This window comes from Podarcis cretensis (genome assembly GCF_951804945.1).
Source record: "Podarcis cretensis genome assembly, chromosome: 4".
Taxonomy (NCBI): Eukaryota; Metazoa; Chordata; class Lepidosauria; order Squamata; family Lacertidae; genus Podarcis; species Podarcis cretensis.
In genome coordinates this window covers 81,728,776-81,746,856 of record NC_137173.1, presented here as the reverse complement: position 1 = coordinate 81,746,856, position 18,081 = coordinate 81,728,776, and the positions used below count along the sequence as shown (strand labels likewise).

The 18,081-nt window shown below is 41.7% G+C and overlaps 1 protein-coding gene across 7 annotated transcripts in view; it reads left to right on the top strand.

Annotated features, from left to right (window-relative positions):
• The window catches only part of ARHGEF7 (Rho guanine nucleotide exchange factor 7), an 87,885-nt gene that overhangs the window by 28,996 nt on the left and 40,808 nt on the right, over positions 1–18,081 (top strand). For all 7 annotated transcript variants that reach the window (XR_013837854.1, XR_013837855.1, XM_079972590.1 and 4 more), the window contains exons 6-9: positions 474–562; positions 7,778–7,872; positions 10,113–10,208; positions 11,251–11,373. Coding sequence is in view for 5 of the 7 variants with exons in the window: in XM_079972590.1 (XP_079828716.1) it covers positions 474–562; positions 7,778–7,872; positions 10,113–10,208; positions 11,251–11,373 (403 nt within the window). In the remaining 2 variants the exon portion in view is untranslated. The remainder of the gene's footprint in view (positions 1–473; positions 563–7,777; positions 7,873–10,112; positions 10,209–11,250; positions 11,374–18,081) is intronic.

Genomic DNA, 18,081 nt, shown 5'->3' with positions numbered 1-18,081 from the left:
GCTATGATTTATGACAAATGACCCATATTCAGTGCTTTTCCTTCTCGTTACACAGCAATTTAACTCCGTACGTTTTCAGTCAACTACAGTTTCCTGTATTGTCCAAACTGGGAAACAATGGGTTTGGAAGAAGGCAGACTTTAAAAAAAATCTTCAAATTGTGGTTTAAGATCCTGGCTTGTTCTAAAAGTGGAACAAGGAACTGTTATTAATTGAAGACTTCTTAGCTTACCGCAGTGTGCTGATGGAACAGACTCTGCGAACATGAAACACTCAAGCAAAAGGACTCATTCATATCTTTGTTTACTAAGCCGAGACGGATCCATATGAATGAGCTGCGTGCTTGTAAATAAATAGCTGAAGTAAATGGTCCTGAACCTTGCTGCAACAAGATTTAAGAAGAGCATTTTGTTTGACCTCTAGTGTCTGAGCTGTGAAATTGCATCCTACTGCTAATATATTCCCTATTTCAGAAAAACCTGTCTCCCCCAAATCAGGAAGCCTGAAGAGTCCACCAAAGGGATTTGATACATCTGCAATTAGCAAAAGCTATTATAATGTGGTGAGTAATCTTTATTTGAATTTCTTGTGCACTACTTATCCATAGAATCTTGCTGAAGGCTAGAGCACCGAAGTTGATGATGTCATGGTTTGGTGTGGGGTTTTTTTTTTTTTGCAAATGATATTCATCTGCAGGATCTGGGCACCTTAAACCATTATTTGCTAAGCTGCAGAGAGTCCACTAGCCATGTATTGTGGCAAACCAGGATGCTTGACAACAACAACTGCCCATTTTTGTATTCCAACATAGGCAACAAAGCAGAAAGCTGCCCAGTTCCCAGTATGCAACTATATGTGGCTTAGAGGCTCACAGGTTTACAGTCTTGGCTTAAAGAATTGGAACCCAAATGCTGAAGTGTAAGGCTGATACTTAAAAATTGGTCTGTGTTTGGAAAACCTGGCACCTTATATGCCTACTGGCACAAAGTATGCACATTTTGGCCTGTATGACTTTAGTGATACAAAATAGCACAAGATGAATAAGGAAGAGCAATGATCAAGTCTGAGTAGTTTCCAAGGACGTTATCCAAATAAGTGGTTTTTTTAGTGCAAGATCTTCCTGTCTGTAAAATAGAATCTGTCCTCCCTACATGCTTCCTGCACCCTCCCTGAATCTGCTTCAGAGGGTTGGGGGGAAACCCCATAACAGATTTAGGGAGTGCAGGGGAAGAGGAGAAGACAAGGCATCCAGTTACACAGATGAATGTCTTTGGACTAACAGAACTACTTTGTTGAAGACCGCCCCAAATACCCAGGTCAGTTTGAAGACTGTCTTTGTGCAAAAATGAAAAGGTGTTTCCATAAGTAGTGGGTACTGCATGCTTTGTGTTTATGCAGTGTGAATGATTGCAGTAGGGAGATCAGTTGGGAGCTGATGTAAGACAGAGCTGGTGTGGTGTGTATGTATTAGTGGGGTGAGTGTTGCATATTTTGCGAGTCAAAATGTGCCTTGGCAAAAGGGCGTTTAAAGAGAGAAGGGATGGTGCTTTTATTCACGTGGTTATGGGTAGGAGAGAGTGAAGGGTGGGGAGGTCAGAGGGTTGCAAACCATACCCACCTCTCTCTGATCTTCCACCCATCTTACAGATACTTGTTGGCCAGGCTACTCCATCCTGACACTTGATATGTTTCTTTTGTTATGTGCATTTTATTTGCTGTCTGTTTTGTAAACTATTTAGTCTTGATTTGGTATTAAACAGTATGTAAAAAATGAAATGGGACGCGGGTGGCGCTGTGGGTAAAACCTCAGTGCCTAGGACTTGCCGATCATATGGTTGGCGGTTCGAATCCCCACGGCGGGGTGAGCTCCCGCCGTTCGGTCCCAGCTCCTGCCCACCTAGCAGTTCAAAAGCACCCTTAAGTGCAAGTAGATAAATAGAGGTACCGCTTTATAGCGGGAAGGTAAACGCCGTTTCCGTGTGCTGCGCTGGTGCTGGCTTGCCAGAGCAGCTTCGTCACGCTGGCCACGTGACCCGGAAGTGTCTCCGGACAGCGCTGGCCCCCGGCCTCTTAAGTGAGATGGGCGCACAACCCTAGAGTCGGACACGACTGACCCATACAGGCAGGGGTACCTTTACCTTTACCTTTACCTTAAAAAATGAAATGAAAGTCAAGAGGCTGTGCTGCTGAGTCTTGTTTTTGCAAATTATTTGGTGCTGAGGAAGTCCTAGGAGATGTTTGGGGCTAGTCTTTGTGCAAGAAACCTGCTGCTGTGTGCACAAAATTTTGAACTGCAGCAAAAGAGAAGGAGGTGGGAAATTAAACTTGGAATGGTGCATGGCTTTGGTGCAGATTCCAAACAGGCATTTTCATAGTATTTCTAGTAATGCGGGGTTATGTTGTCTGAAAAGAGTGAGTGAGGGCTATTGCACACATTGCTGTTCCTGTTCTCCTTATGATCTTCATTCGAAAAGGAAGGAAGGTTTTTGATGTGTGCCTTAATAGCACCTGAATCAGGTGTTTAAAGGAGCTTTTCCAGTTCCACATAATGGCCGTGTCATACATTGGGAAGGGAGAGCACCATCCTCATGTGATTGTGGAAGAGCCCTGTTCCACCAGAGAGATAATGCTAAATATACAATGGATACATGTAGAGGCCTAGTCTGTGCAGTTTTTTGCTCTTTTATTTCCTATTTTATTGATGTCACTGAAGGAAGGTCTCTTCTGCACCTTGCAGGAATGGTGCTCTGTCACCCAGACTGGGACTTACAACTGTATGTTCAAATCTTATGACAAGACGCCATCTTTGGCCATTTTCTCTCAGGACTTCTTCCTATGGAACGATGATGTTGGTTCCCCTACATCAGTTTGTAAGGAGCCTATTTATGGCCTTCCTCCAGATGTTGTTGGATTCCAGCTCCCATATCCAGCAGTCAGCCTGGCCAGTGTTCAAAGATGATGGAAGTTGTAGAACAACAATATCTGGAGCCCCTGTGTCCCCTACCATTGCCCTCCTCAAAGGAGGTTATTCCAAATGAATTAAGAAAGGGAACAATTGAGCCGATTGGGATAGTAAATGGTTTTTTTTTTTTAAAAAAAGAATGTTTGAAAAGTGAATATGTAATATGCAAATTTTAGAGAACTTCACTGATGAAATGTAACTTGCACTCTTGATGAGGGGGCACAAAATCTAAACATTGATGAAAAATATTAAAAGGGGGCTTGTCACAGCTGGAATATTAGTATTTGAGAATGCTGAGTAAATCTGTCACTTGGTCTCTCACTTGGTAGTTGACATGTGAATCTGTGAAGAGTATTTCTTGGGGAAAGTTTTCATAATGACTCCCAGGATCCAAAAACATTCCTCGGAAAATTCAGAAAAGTTGCTGTGAAGTTATTAAACTCAGCCCACATTTTTCATGGCTTTTTTGTGTGTATTTTTTAAAAGGAATGTTCACACATGTTATGAGTTGCATGTAAACGGACTTGATGAAGATTTCCTAAAATAGATTAGGAGACAGGCCCCTGTAATTTTGTGGACTTTTAGCAATCTCTTGTATAGTGTTGAATTTGGTTTTATCTGTTATTATCTTGTGACTATTTGAAATTTGTCTATTTAGAGATACACACCATTATTTGTGCATTACATATTTTTGACTTTTTATTCTGCATATACTCAGTTCTTCTGTTTCTAGGATGGGCGGGGGGAAAGTATATGCTATTACATGCAAAAACAAACAAAAAATTTGCAAGGATCTATTTTGTTCCAAAAAGTTTGTGGGTACTTAGGCAGCTTCCCTTTATGATTGTGTGTCCTTTTTTTTTTTAGTGGAAGAAAAAACATTGTAAAGTGGCCCTTAGTTTCCTTTCACCTGATATCAAAACAGTTATTTAAGCAGTTTTGTTATTTATTCATTTATTATAACTTTGAATAGTCAAAGTTAGGGATGATAACTGGACATTGTGTGAGTGAACTGTTAGACATACTTGATATTTTTCTCCCCTCTTGTCACTGAGGGAATAGCTCACACTGAATGAATCCAGCTCTTTATGCTTTTCATTTGTGTGCAGACTGCTAAAGGTTACCATGTCTGTGAAAGTAGTCCACAGTTGGTACCTAGTTCCATCAGATGGTGATGGAGCTTTTGGAACAGGGTCTTTGAAATCTCATGGGTTCTTGCAGCAGCCAGAATGTGCAGAAAGCAGGAAAGAGGAGAAAGGTGATTATTAGAGCAGACAAGCATGGTGGCGAGATTAGAAACCGTGAGGGGCGGCTATGCTGAATGTGAAGTATTACTATGTTTGATTCTCTGTAACCTCCAAAAATATTGTAAATGTGAATTGTCTGCCTGGGAGGCAGGTAAGTGAACTTGAAGCCCATCCAAAAACAGTGAGACAGAAAGAAATTATGAGAATTGAGAACTTTCTGCATAAAAATCAGTATGAATCTTGAAAGTCAAAATAGGCTTTTTTTAATGGTACTTCATGAATGCAGGTAATGTAAAGGAGAATTTATTTAAACTTCGGGAACATGCTTATTTGTGGGAATTTAATTTACACTTAGCCGAAATGCAGCTCTGCTAGCTGCTGGTAATTAAGAAACTGTGTTACACAGCATGTTTTAATTTAGATACGGTTTATTTTCTCAGATTAGCAAATATACTGTGTGCATTTTAAAATTAAAAACAGTTAATTTAAAAACATTAATAGAGTGGTACTATTAAGCGTCTCTTAATAGGATCCCTCTTAATTCAAAGACTAATACAGTTAATTAATGTTTTTTCAGAGATTAGATCATGAGAATACACCTTGATGACTCCTGCATAAAAAATGATGCAAAATAGTGGCAGTGAAATACTTGAAAGCCTTATAAAATGTTTCTTCTAGATGCTTATTTAATACCCCCTTCCCCACATACAAGGCAACTTTTGCTGATTGTTGGTTTTGTAATGCAGCAGGCATCGCCTGGCTTTGCATGCGATAGTGTTGTGGTCTGCTGATGTTTCAACATTGTCTTTTCTTTCTAAGATATAATTTATTAATCTTTCTGCTTCTTGTGTGCAAGCCAGTACTTTCTGACTGACTAATTAATAGCTTATGTGTTCTTTGTGACATCTGTCCTTCGTAGCGCTTCTTGCAAAATGGAGACATTTTAATCTTCGGGGCAGGAGTCAAGTTACCAACAAAAGAATGAACTCAGAAATTGTCTCCCCCCCACCCTCCGCGCCCTCTCTTCAGCTGAATAGGCCTATTCAAAGGAATAAAACTGAGTTCAGCAACAGTAATGAAAGAAGCAGTGAATTCTCCGTTTCAAATAGTTCAACATGCCACTTGTTTCATCAGGTTTTCATATAGACATCTGGCATGAATAATGGTTTTATGCCCATACCAACTATAAACTGCTGTATGTAGTTAGGCTAACGACATCCTAAGATCATGGGGTTCCTAGGAGATCCATTGCATTATATTGGCCTTCCCAAAGTAATAAAAAAATTGGGGGTTTAAAAGGGAAAGTAGTGGTAAAAACGGATAGCTTATTCTTGCAGATTGCAATGCTCTTAGCAACTACTGAAAACTACTACATTTCCCTACTCCTAGGGCAGTTCTGTTGTACACCTAGCAGTGTTAGAAACTCATATATAAGCTGGGTGCTAAATGGCTCCTTAAAATGTCTGGTTGCCATTTTTGGGTAAGACATCTCCAAAGTCTTATTTTTCAAATGATGGACTGACTGTGATTGATTCTCAGTTAAACATCTGGCTAGGTCAGGCGACAGCCTTGAACTGGGTTAAGAGCTTTGAAAACTTAAAAAAAGAAAAGTCACTTGATCCAGGGACAGTCCTCATATACAGTGGTACCTTGGGTTAAGTATTTAATTCGTTCTGGAGGTCCGTTCTTAACCTGAAACTATTCTTAACCTGAAGCACCACTTTAGCTAATGGGGCCTCCTGCTGCCACCACACTATTTCTGTTCTCATCCCGAAGCAAAGTTCTTAACCTGAGGTAATATTTCTGGGTTAGTGGAGTCTGTAACCTGAAGCGTATGTAACCTGGAGCGTATGTGTCAGAGCTGCCCCTAGGTCCCAGCTCACAGAGGACCAACGCTAGGCTGTCGTTATGTACAAAAGTCTTTATTGAGGTTCAGTTTCCATTTCAAAGCCGCATCGCGCAGCTCTACGTCTTAACCCTAGACCGGCGAAGTACCGTCTGAGTCTCCTCCCCTATGACACCAGTTTAAGATCCTAACCCTGCTCCACCTTTTACGCTGCTCTCTCCTCCTCTGGGTCCTCCTGCCCGCTGGGGCATTCCCTTTTCTGGACTCCTCCGACGCTGAGTCGCTTAGCTCCTCCCCCTCCCTCCGGCGGGCTTTAGGACCCGGTTCCCAATCCTCATTCTCTGCTGTCCCGCGCTCCTGTACATTTGAACTTGCCTCTCGCGCCAACCCAGTGACCTTTCTCCTGACCGTTACACTACTTCTGTCACTGCTTCCCTCTTCCGGGATACTGGCCGGATCTGACCTCCCCTCCGTTGTCTGACTCTCCGATGGAGGTGTGGTCAGCCCTGCCTTATCTTCTCTCCCTGGTGGGGAATGCACTGGCCCCGATCCTTGGGACTCTTCCCCCCCACTCTGCTCTGGTGGGGAAGCTGGTCCTGATTTCCAACTACTGCTCTGGGAGTCCCTGCTGCCCCCTTGCTCCTGGGGCGTTCCCCTTGGGAACCCCCTACCCCTGGCCACTGGCGCCCCCTTCTGTGAATCTTCCGATTCGCTGGAGAGGCTCATGGAATCCCTCGGTCCACTGTCCTCTTCTCCTACGCTCCCCTCGGATTCCTCCCCTTCGCTCTCCATCTCCTCTCCTCCCTGTGCCTCTGCTCCTGAACCCCTGACAGTATGTAACCTGAGGTACCACTGTATATATATTGGCCTATTCATACCTCTCTTTCTGAATGGTGACTGCTCCCGCTCAGGCTGCGCAGAAAAAGCACTTGGGTTCCAGAAATTCATTCCGATTGTGCAGATAAAATATAATTGATTGTGGTATTAGTGTGCGTAAACAACCCAGATCCAATGCATGCATCTCCAGGCATGCACCTCCAGATGGTGTAGATGTCAGGAGGCATCCTGGTGCCTGGGCATCTTCACTTGGTCGCAAAATGCCCCTGCTAATTTCAAACACTGACATCTAGCTGCGCCTTCACTCTAGTGGCTGTGTGTGTGTGTGTGTGTGTGTGTGTGTGTGTGTGTGTAATGTTAGACAAAGGTGTGAGAAAGAAATTCAGGGTTGCAGTACAATGAGATTTGGAGTTTCCGATATCACTCCTGTGTGCCGCTGTTTGTAGATTGTGGCAAAAACCACACCCAAGGCAGGAAGGAGAGCTGCAGAGCAGAGTACCATCTCACACTTTTTAATTTCTAGCACACATTTGTCGAGAAATATTAGCCATCGCTGCCTTAAATAATCAAGGTGCTATAAGGAAGATATGCCAGACATATTGCCCTTTGCAGGCAGGATTTTTTTCCAGCCCTAACCTGGAGATGCTGAGGATTAAACCTGCAAAGTGTTGGTTCTGCTACAGCCCTTCCCTACCATTTTGACCCTTAAAAAACGTGCTTTTTTTTTTTACTACGCTAATTGCTTACCTTTAATCAAGTGCACACTTCTTCCTCTCCTATTTACAGTCAAACTATAGAAAACAATATTGGTGTCTTGACATTTTGGTTTCCTCCTCTCTGTAGCTTTAACATGACAGTCACAGGCTTTTTTTTAATGTATTATAGGTGCTACAAAACATTCTAGAGACAGAAAACGAATATGCTAAGGAAATACAGACCATGCTTTCTAACTACCTGCGACCCTTACAAGCTAGTGAAAAGTAAGTACATCTTGCCGTTGAAAAACCTTATTTGAGCCACCATGCATCATGGGCAGTGTAAGTTGCTTAAGGGACGCGGGTGGTGCTGTGGGTTAAACCACAGAGCCTAGGACTTGCCGATCAGAAGGTCATCGGTTCGAATCCCTGTGACGGGGTGAGCTCCTGTTGCTCTGTCCCTGCTCCTGCCAACCTAGCAGTTCGAAAGCACCTCAAAGTGCAAGTAGATAAGTAGGTACCGCTCCGGCGGGAAGGTAAATGGCGTTTCCTTGCGCTGCTCTGGTTTGCCAGAAGCGGCTTAGTCATGCTGGCCACATGACCCGGAAGCTGTACTCCAGCTCCCTTGGCCAATAAAGCGAGATGAGCACCGCAACCCCAGAGTCTGTCACAACTGGACCTAATGGTCAGGGGTTCCTTTACCCTTTACCTTAAGTTGCTTAAAACCTGCTCTGTGAGGCTATGGTGAAGGGCAGGCAATAAATTCAAAAAGCATTCATAATAGTAGTAGAATCCTAGAATTGTGTTGGAAGGGACTCTTGAGGGTCATCTAGTCCAACCCCCTTCAATGCAGGAATTGCAACCCTCAGGGGTCATAGTAGTACTCTGTGGCACTGTAACAGAGATGCACACAATATTATATCTGTTGTTTGGAGGCTAGTATGGGGGGGGCACTGTAGAATTTATATTGATCCTGATCTTTCCTTTTGGCAGTGTGTTGAATTAACATTCTGTGACATCACAACCAATGGTTCCAAGGGCTTATGGGTGAAAGAGACCCTGATTTTTAGTTTGTTAGAGGTGTATATTGTGGGAATTAGACTTTAGTTCTTATTTACAGAGAACTATGTGTATGTGGGTTGTTTGACCCTTTAATTCTCTTTTCCCTCCTGTTAAAACTACGAAAGATGCTCTCTTTTAAAATTTAAAGAATGTATAACTTTTACCTGGTGTACTTGCAGTTACGGTGTAAAAATATATATACAGTGCAGGTGGATTTTTTTTTTTAGTTGCTAAAGCACCTTATGTTGATTAAACTGTTACAGACGAACAAACATTTACAGACTGACTGATAGTCTGAGGCAGACAGCAGCACAACACAACATAACATAACATAACCTGCTGCTTTAACTGTTGAGAATCACAATAAATAAGATGAAAGATATATATATATATATATATATATATTAAAAGATGATCCAAAAAGAACTCCCTTAAGAGAATCAAGTCTTTTTGTCTTAAGACAGTCTTTAAAAGAATCTTTCAAAAAAAAATTTTTATAAAATAATTCCAGTAGCATCTTCAAGACCAACTAAGTATAAGCTTTCTAGGTATGAGCTTTTGTGTGTATACACACTTCTTCAGATACTCTGAGGGAGAGGTCGCTACATCCTTATAACTGTTGATGGCTGTTAATGATGGCAGTTGGTTCCGCAGGGAAGGGCAAGGGATTTTTAAAAGGACAGATGACCAAAATTAGCTCTAGCATGTATAATGGGACATGAATCCAATATCTCTATTCAGACCAGGTCTCTCCATAGTTTTTAGTTTGGTAATGAGTTGTAACTCAGCAACTTCTCTTTCAAGTGTAATTCTAAAATTCTTTTGCAATAAGACAGCTACTTCATAATAAATAACAAGATGAAAGATTAAAAAAAAATTATTAAAAGATGATCCAAAAAGAACTCCCTGAAGAGAATCAAGTTGTTGAGAATCGCGAGACTGTTAATAACCGAACCAACTGAAATAACTGCCGCAGAGTGTATGACATCACAGGATTCTATAGCGGCTGTCAAACATTCTGTTCTGGCAAGCTCCCTATGCAAGTTAGCCCCAGAGAAGACCCCCCCCCCACTCCCCATTCCCCACCTCACACATCTTTTATGAATTGCAGAGGATAGAATCATAGAATCATATAGTTGGGTCATCTGGTCCACCCCCGCAATGCAGGAATATGCAGTGAATCTGGCTATGGGGGAAGCTGTCAATCAGAGCGTATGGAAAGCATCTTCCGGGATGTATATAGTGGGAAAGAGCTTTGCCCTGTCTCCCCACCTCTCTAGCTTCCTGAGCCCCCAAGTGGGAAATTGGGGGTGGGTCTGTGATGCCAGGGGTGCATGTGAAAGGAAAGTGATTTTGTGCCTCCTATATTGGAAGCCAGTCTCGGCCGTATAAGCAACACCAGAAATGATGTGGGCTGTTTTACGTACAAGTGCTTAATTTTCTTATTTTCTTTTTGGCTCCAGGTTAAACTCTACAGATACTTCATATTTAATGGGAAATCTAGAAGAAATCAGTTCTTTTCAGCAAATGCTTGTACAGTCTTTAGAAGAATGCACCAAGTATGTACTATCCAATCTAGCAGACCTGTTTATGTTTAACTGTTTAGAATGACACCTGGCATCTATAGACATTTGTAGCACACACGTTGATGTAAATGTGTAAATCTTGCAGTTCAGTTGCAAAGTATGAACAGAGAACAGGAGTGACTTCTCCAAAAAAATAATAATATGAAAGTACTGTGCAAAAACAACAACAACCACCAGTAGTTTTATGCAATGTGATAAAGGATATTAAAGCAGGTGATTTTTATTATTTATTTTTTTAAAATACGCTTTCCAGCAGTGAACATTCTTGAAGTAAATAATTTCAAAACATTAAAGTTGGTGCAGCTGTAACAATTTTGACTCTTCAATTAGGATCATGGGAATCGGCTGTTGGGTTATTGTATCCCTGCTTCTAGGGGATGTGGGTGGCGTTAAACCACAGAGCCTAGGGCTTGCCAATCAGAAGGTCGGCGGTACAAATCCCCGCGATGGGGTGAGCTCCTGTTGCTCGGTCCCTGCTCCTGCCAACCTAGCAGTTCAAAAGCACGTCAAAGTGCAAGTAGATAAATAGGTACCACTCCGGCGGGAAGGTAAACGGTGTTTCCATGCACTGCTCTGGTTCGCCAGGAGCGGCTTAGTCATGCTGGCCACATGCAAGGCCAATAAAGCAAGATGAGCTCCGCAACCCCAGAGTCATCCGCAACTGGACCTAATGGTCAAGGGTCCCTTTACCTTTACCTTTTATCCCTGCTCTAGCTTTATTCTCTTCATCACTGAGTTATCTCTCCTCCACGTTTGTCATGCTTATGGGTATTCAGCACAAAAGCCAGGACGTTGATTGATAAAAAATAGAAGGCAGCACATCCCTAGTAACAGCAGTGCATAATGAGCTATCAAATATATAACAATTTTGCAACAGTTCCCCCAACACTAGACTCCCAAAGCTACACTTGGTCTTTTGAGGTTACTAAAACAAATGTCCTTGGTGCATTTGGAATGCATTGTGCATTAAGCTTCAGAACATTAAAAAAATTACAGTTACATTGCTTTCTTTCAGGTTGCCTGAAACTCAGCAACGGGTTGGTGGTTGCTTCCTAAATCTGATGCCACAAATGAAAAATTTATACTTTGCGTACTGTGCCAACCACCCGTCAGCAGTAACCGTCCTCACAGAACACAGGTATGTGCATCAAGAACAAGAAAACCTTGTAAATTTTTCTTTCCACTTTTTAATGGTGTTTTGCAAACAAATTAAGGTGTTTTATCAGGCACAAGACGGAAGATGAAGTGGCAGCAGATGTGAGCGTCAGTTTTGAAATCAGCTTTTTTTAGTGGAGGATTTGAAAATAAGCATTGCTGGTGTTCAGCAAGTAGATTGATTTCAATATAACTTGGGCTCATTCACACTTCCACTTACAATCATTGGGTTGGAAGGGACCACAAGGATCATCCAGTCCAACCCCCTGCAACACAGGAATCTTTCGCCCAACATATGGTTCAGACCCACAACCCTGAGATTAAGAATCTCATACTCTGCCAACTGAGCTAAGTGTGCATCACTTGTCCTGTAGCTTGTAGGCATGAGTCAAAGCAGTTTAGCCTTTGCCCCACCACTTCCCCCCGGAAAACATGGTCTTTATTGCTATATTGGAACAAACATCAGTCCAGAGAAAACCCAATTGATATTTACCCGTATTTAGTGGTAAACGGCAGGTTTTCTTAGAGGAAAGAGGCAGAAGTGTGGTTGAGTCCTTACTCCTGAGGGAGTGTGCACAGGTTTGCAACCTTACAAGTCCTGTAGTGCTATTCATATTTAGTTCAGTGCCTTAAATAAATCAAATACTTTTTATTCAGGCACATGACAAAGGCTTTCTTATTCTGGCAGGCATTTTAAGGTGGCGTTTGTGTTACTGTCCAGTTTCACAATGAATTTTTATTGTTTTAATCTCTTATGTGGTTTACTTTTATATACATCACTTAGAAACGCTGAGGATTCAGCAGTCCATAAAATGCCTTAAATAATTTTGTTCATTGGATGTGTGAGATAATAGTTACAGAGGTAGTTCAGGCATACGATACCTTGGTTCTAAGTTGGGGATAAGCAACCTGAGACCATTGAAATTATGTTGGGCTTCAGCTTCAGCTAGTGTGGCCAGTGGCCAGGGATGATGGGAGTTGTAGTCCGCCAACATCTGTAGGGCCACTTAGGTTTCCCACCCCTGCCCTGCATGAACTAGACTAGGTAGTTTCCAACACTTGCACGCTCCCTCCTTTTCCTCCACTTAAGCACTTTGAACAGTGCATTGTTAATCTAGGGAACTCACTGCTCCAAGATAATGATGGTGGCCACTCGCTTGTATGGCTTTTAAAGGGGATTAGATGAATTCCTGGATGATAGAGCTATCGCTGGCTGTTGGCCACGACAACTATATATGGAACCTCCATGTCTAGGGGCAGTATCCCCTTGAATGCCAGTTGCTAGGGAAACAGCAGCAGGCGAGAGGTATTGCATTCAAGATCTGGTTGGCCATTTTGGGAAGCAAAATGCAGACTGGATGCAACTTTGATCCGATCAATCAGAGTTGTTCCTTTTCTTAGGCAATTTATTTTAAAAATTGAGAAAATTTCTAAAGTGCCATATTAAAAGTTGGAGTACTTGAACAGGGCTAGTATTTTCTGTTTCAATTATATTTGCGTAATGCATTAAAACTGAAATTAATCCATCGTGCTTATGGAATGGTGTTGTGATCGAATGGCTGAATGTTGGGTGGGATGTTACAATAAGTAAAAGTAATGTTGCACAGCCTATGGAAAAACATGATTCTTTCTGAGGATTCCAGGCTAATGCTAGCACCTATGGTAGCAATCTTTATAATATTTTCCGGTGTGTTTAATTCTGCGGCTGGGAGCACAGTCTTGACACTTCCTAATATATATTTTTTTTCTTCGTTTTCAAAAGACACACAGTGGTTGAGTGTATTGAAGCTTTGGCTACATTCCTAAGGTTCAGGGGTTCAAGTTCCACTCAGTTGTTATCAAGGGCTGTGTCAGGCCTGCTGTGGGATTGATTGAATCTGATTGTGCTTTGAGTATAATAGACAGTAGAAACTAGCTTGCCACAGAAGTGCTTTCATTTAAAACAAATATATTTTAATATACAATTTGAGGTCTACCTCACTAGCCTTGGTCAGATGAATAGGGTTTCCTTTTTCTGATACCCGATGTTTTGAAATGATTATCTACGGACCAATAGGGCCATTAATTGATTCAGCTTATAACTATAATATTTTAGGCTTGGAAGGAATGTGGACATTTCCGTCCATCGTCAGCCCTCACTGCTTATTCAGAAACCTGTATTTAGCCACATATCAAAGTAACCTGACTATTTCTCACTTTGGGAATTCTTAACACCCTCTAGCAGGATTGCCGTTTGGTTTAAAGCAATCTTAGGTCTTTACTTTAAAATGTTTTTGTTTTAGTACCTTGCCTTTCCATAAAATGAGCAAGCCGATTCAAATGTATGAATTTAGTTGGTTGAGTTTAAAAAGGTAAAGGTAAAGGTACCCCTGCCCGTACGGGCCAGTCTTGACAGACTCTGGGGTTGTGCGCCCATCTCACTTAAGAGGCCAGGGGCCAGCGCTGTCCGGAGACACTTCCGGGTCACGTGGCCAGTGTGACATCGCTGCTCTGGTGAGCCAGAGCCGCACACGGAAACGCCGTTTACCTTCCCGCTGGTAAGCGGTCCCTATTTATCTACTTGCACCCGGAGGTGCTTTCGAACTGCTAGGTTGGCAGGCGCTGGGACCGAGCAGCGGGAGCGCACCCCGCCGCAGGGATTCGAACCGCCGACCTTTCGATCGGCAAGTCCTAGGCACTGAGGCTTTAACCCACAGCGCCACCTGCGTCCCTTGGTTGAGTTTAATTACATACAAATAAAACAAAACATTTGAAGAAGTTCAGACAAGGGAAACAACAGGGTTCCCTTGTTGTTTTTAGATTATGCAGGCAACATATTAAGAGGAGGCCTTCTGTTCCTCTAGGGAGGAGAAGAAATGCTGCTTCTATGCTGATGCCTGCCATGCACAATGTTTGTAAATTATTGTACATAAAAATATTTATAGTTGCGATGCAAATGTAACCTTAGATGAGGTAAAGTGATCAGAATCAGGCTGTAGGATCATACGTCCTTTCCCCAGAGCTTCTCATTTTTGTTTTAGACCAGGGATGGGGAGCCTGTGGCCCTTCAGATGTTGTTGGACGCCATTTCCCATTGGCCCCAGCCGACAAGGCCAGTGGTCAAGAATGATGGGAGTTGTAGTGCAGCAACATCTGGAGGGCTTACAAGTTCCTCATCCCTATTTTGGACATTTCCCTGCCTTCCCTCTTTTGCACTTCACCATGAATTTGAGCCAAGGAAATATCACTAAGAGCGGATCTGCTTTAGTGTTAACTATGATTAATGTCATAATCCTTAACCACTATGGAGAAAAGCATTGTCGGAAAATTTGCATATGAGGTGGAGAGCTGCAGCTTACTCTGCCCCCTTAACCATAGTTAAAGGTCACATCTTCATCAGTCTTAGGGACGCGGGTGGCGCTGTGGGTTAAACCACAGAGCCTAGGACTTGCCAATCAGAAGATTGGTGGTTCGAATCCCCGTGACGGGGTGAGCTCCCGTTGCTCGGTCCCTGCTCCTGCCAACCTAGCAGTTCGAAAGCACATCAAGTGCAAGTAGATAAATAGGTACCGCTCTGGCGGGAAGGTAAATGGCGTTTCCATGCGCTGCTCTGGTTTGCCAGAAGCGGCTTAGTCATGCTGGGCATATGACCCGGAAGCTGTACGCCGGCTCCCTTGGCCAATAAAGCAAGATGAGCGCAGCAACCCCAGAGTTGGCCACAACTGGACCTAATGGTCAGGGGTCCCTTTACCTTTACCCATCAGTCTTACTGATGCAACCTCAGTTAAATCTTTACCAAAGGCAGAAAAGTTTTAAAACAAAGGTAAGAATACTTTCTGTGGAGGCAAATGGAAGCAATCTTTTTCCAGCATTCACCCAAATGAGGGAGCAGATTATAAAAAAAACTACAACCAAGCACAACACTCAAGACTTCTGCATGCTTCAGGCTAAAAATTGCATCTGTAGAACTGGAGCAAGGCTTAAAACCACTTTTTCTTTTAAAGTACAGTTTAACAGAGTGTTAGAAGATCCTGTAGCTGGAACCTAATTTCAAAATTACTTTATTGCATTTTTTAACAAAAACAGATTTCGAAATGTGAAGCTTAAATAGCATTTATGGAAGATAATGGGAGCATGGAATACAGATAAGCATCTGAGTCAGAGAACCTTTTGTCCCTCCTCCACTTTGCTTCAGAAAAAGGGCTGCTAACATAGAGGGTGATGTCATACTTGAAGCAACAGCCCAAGAATAAGGCATTCTATCTAGAAATGCTGCACTAGAGACAGTAAAAAGCTTAGAGTCATTAAGTGAGCCAAGGGTTTAGTGGAGGGTTTTCAGCATGCATTGTCTATGTGACATATTTAGACCTTTCAGCAGTGAGAGTTCATGTTCTGTCTACTATAGACAGGAATTGGAAGTGTAAGTTGCAGTTTTAAATGTTTCTTTTTCCATTTGTTTGTTCATTTAATGCTAAGAGTTTTTCTACTGTTCACATGGTTGTAGGTGCTTTGAGGTCTTTAAAGATACTCTTCCTAGTTTGTTTGTTTTTTAGTGATTTTACATGTTAAAAATGTTGTTGGTTTGGATCCCTTTTAGAGGCAAATTGCAAATTCTATTTTAATACCTTACTAACCTAGGGGACTTCACGAAGCACGGATGATAAAAACAGTCCGTTCTCTGGACTATCTTTATAGGAGAGGTTTCAAAAATTCCTTGATACCCAAATCTTGTAAATGTATGCTAGCTTCGTAATAATATTTATGCTTATTTATTTTACATACCTAGTCTGTTTTGGATAGATTTAAGATTTTAATAATAGGCCTATTTGTTTCTTGGCTAAACTACTATCTCTTGCATATCTCATTTTGTTTCTTCCCTGTGTACTGCTTTAGCTAAATATGGAGTGGATTCATTGTGAAATATTCAGCAGCATTTAGACAAAAGTGCATGTTATAAAAACTTAGTGTCTTTGTTAAAACAGCTGTGATCTTGAACTAACCACGCTGATTTGTAGATGTAATGGTTGTTGAAGGAAATAAATGAACTATGCATAGTCTTTAAATAGTTCATTAATGGCAGTTTTTTTTTTAAAAAAAGAAAAGTTCTTTCTTGATCAGAACACTATTTAAAAGATTCTATTTTTAAGTGCTTGGCTAGTTGATTCTATCTCATGTAGTGAGTTTTGTAGCTAAAGCAGGGCTGTGTTACGTTTGAATATACACGGACTCTTGAATATCAAAACTGTTGCTGCTCTGTGTACTTCACATATTGTATGTTGCGTATGTACATACAGTCTTCTGTCAAGCACATGTCCATGAACATATTGGTGGTGGTGTGGACCATTTTTATGGTCTTAGGGATTTGGTTTAAACACAAAATGAGGAAGCTTGATATTACTCCTGAAATCAAAACTATATTTTCCTGAAGTGTAGCAGTAGCAGGAAGGTGTTGCAGCTAGCCTTGGACTTTCTTGGCAATGAGAATGTTCAGTGGGAAGGACGCATTTGACTCTTCAGTGTATGGATGGGGAAAGGTCAGTTCAGACTTACAGAATCATAGAACTGTCAAGTTGGGAGGTACTCCAAAGGTCATCTAGCCCAACCCCCTGAAATGCAGGAATCTTACAGCTCTTACTAACAAAAAAATCTTCCTGATGTTAGGTGGGTTCTTCTTTCTTGTAACTTGAATCCATTGGTTTGAGTTGTACCCTCCAGAGCAGGAGAAAACAAGCATGCTCCCTCTTCCATGTGACAGCCCTTAAGATGTTTGAAGATGGCTATCATATATCCTCTCAGCCTCTTCCTTTCCAGGCTAAACATACTCAGCCCCCTCAACCGTTCCTCTTAAGGCTTGGTTTCCAGACCCTTGATCATCTTGGTTGCCCTCCTCTGCACACATTTCAACATGTCAACATCCTTCTTAAATTGTGGTGCCCAGAACTGGAACAGTACTCCAGGAGTGGTCTGACCAAGGCAGAATAGAGTAGTACTATGACTTCCCTTGATCTAGACACCATACTTCGGTTGATGTAGCCTAGAGTAGCATTAGCCTTTTTTTGCTGCTGCATCACACTGTTGACTCATGTTAAGCTTGTGTTCTACTAAGACTCCTAGATCTTGCAAGGAATCATAAGAGAACCTAGCAGAGGAAAGTTTTGGGGATTCCACTTGTTGGATTGTTATTTAGAGCATGACAATAGTTAAATGCAACATTGCAGATGTGTAGGTAGACTAGACTTCCTTTTAAGGAATGTTGTGACTTAGCTGAAAAGGGTGTGTATGTGTTGATGGTGGGAGTGCCAACATACAATGCTTTCTTGACATTCTCTCAGTTGTGCTAAAGTGGATTAAATTGCTGTGGGAGATTTGTGGCTATACAAATGCAGTTGCGATGGCAGTTCTTAAAAATGTACTTTTTATTTGTGTTTCTTCTGGAAAATGTTCAGTAATCTATTGTGTTCAGTGTATTTATATACTTAAATTATCCTTAACCCTTCTACATTAACATGTTGTCCTAAGTATACCTTAACTTTTAACAATAACAAATTAAACAAAACAATAGCATAAAATACAATAAATAAATTAAAAACAGTAGATGAAAAAACAGCATTAAAGGAACCAGATCTTGAAAATACCTATGATTAGACTAAAGCAACTTTCAATGCCTGCTTAAAGGCCAGTATGTTCATTTCATAGTGTGGCTTGTTATTAT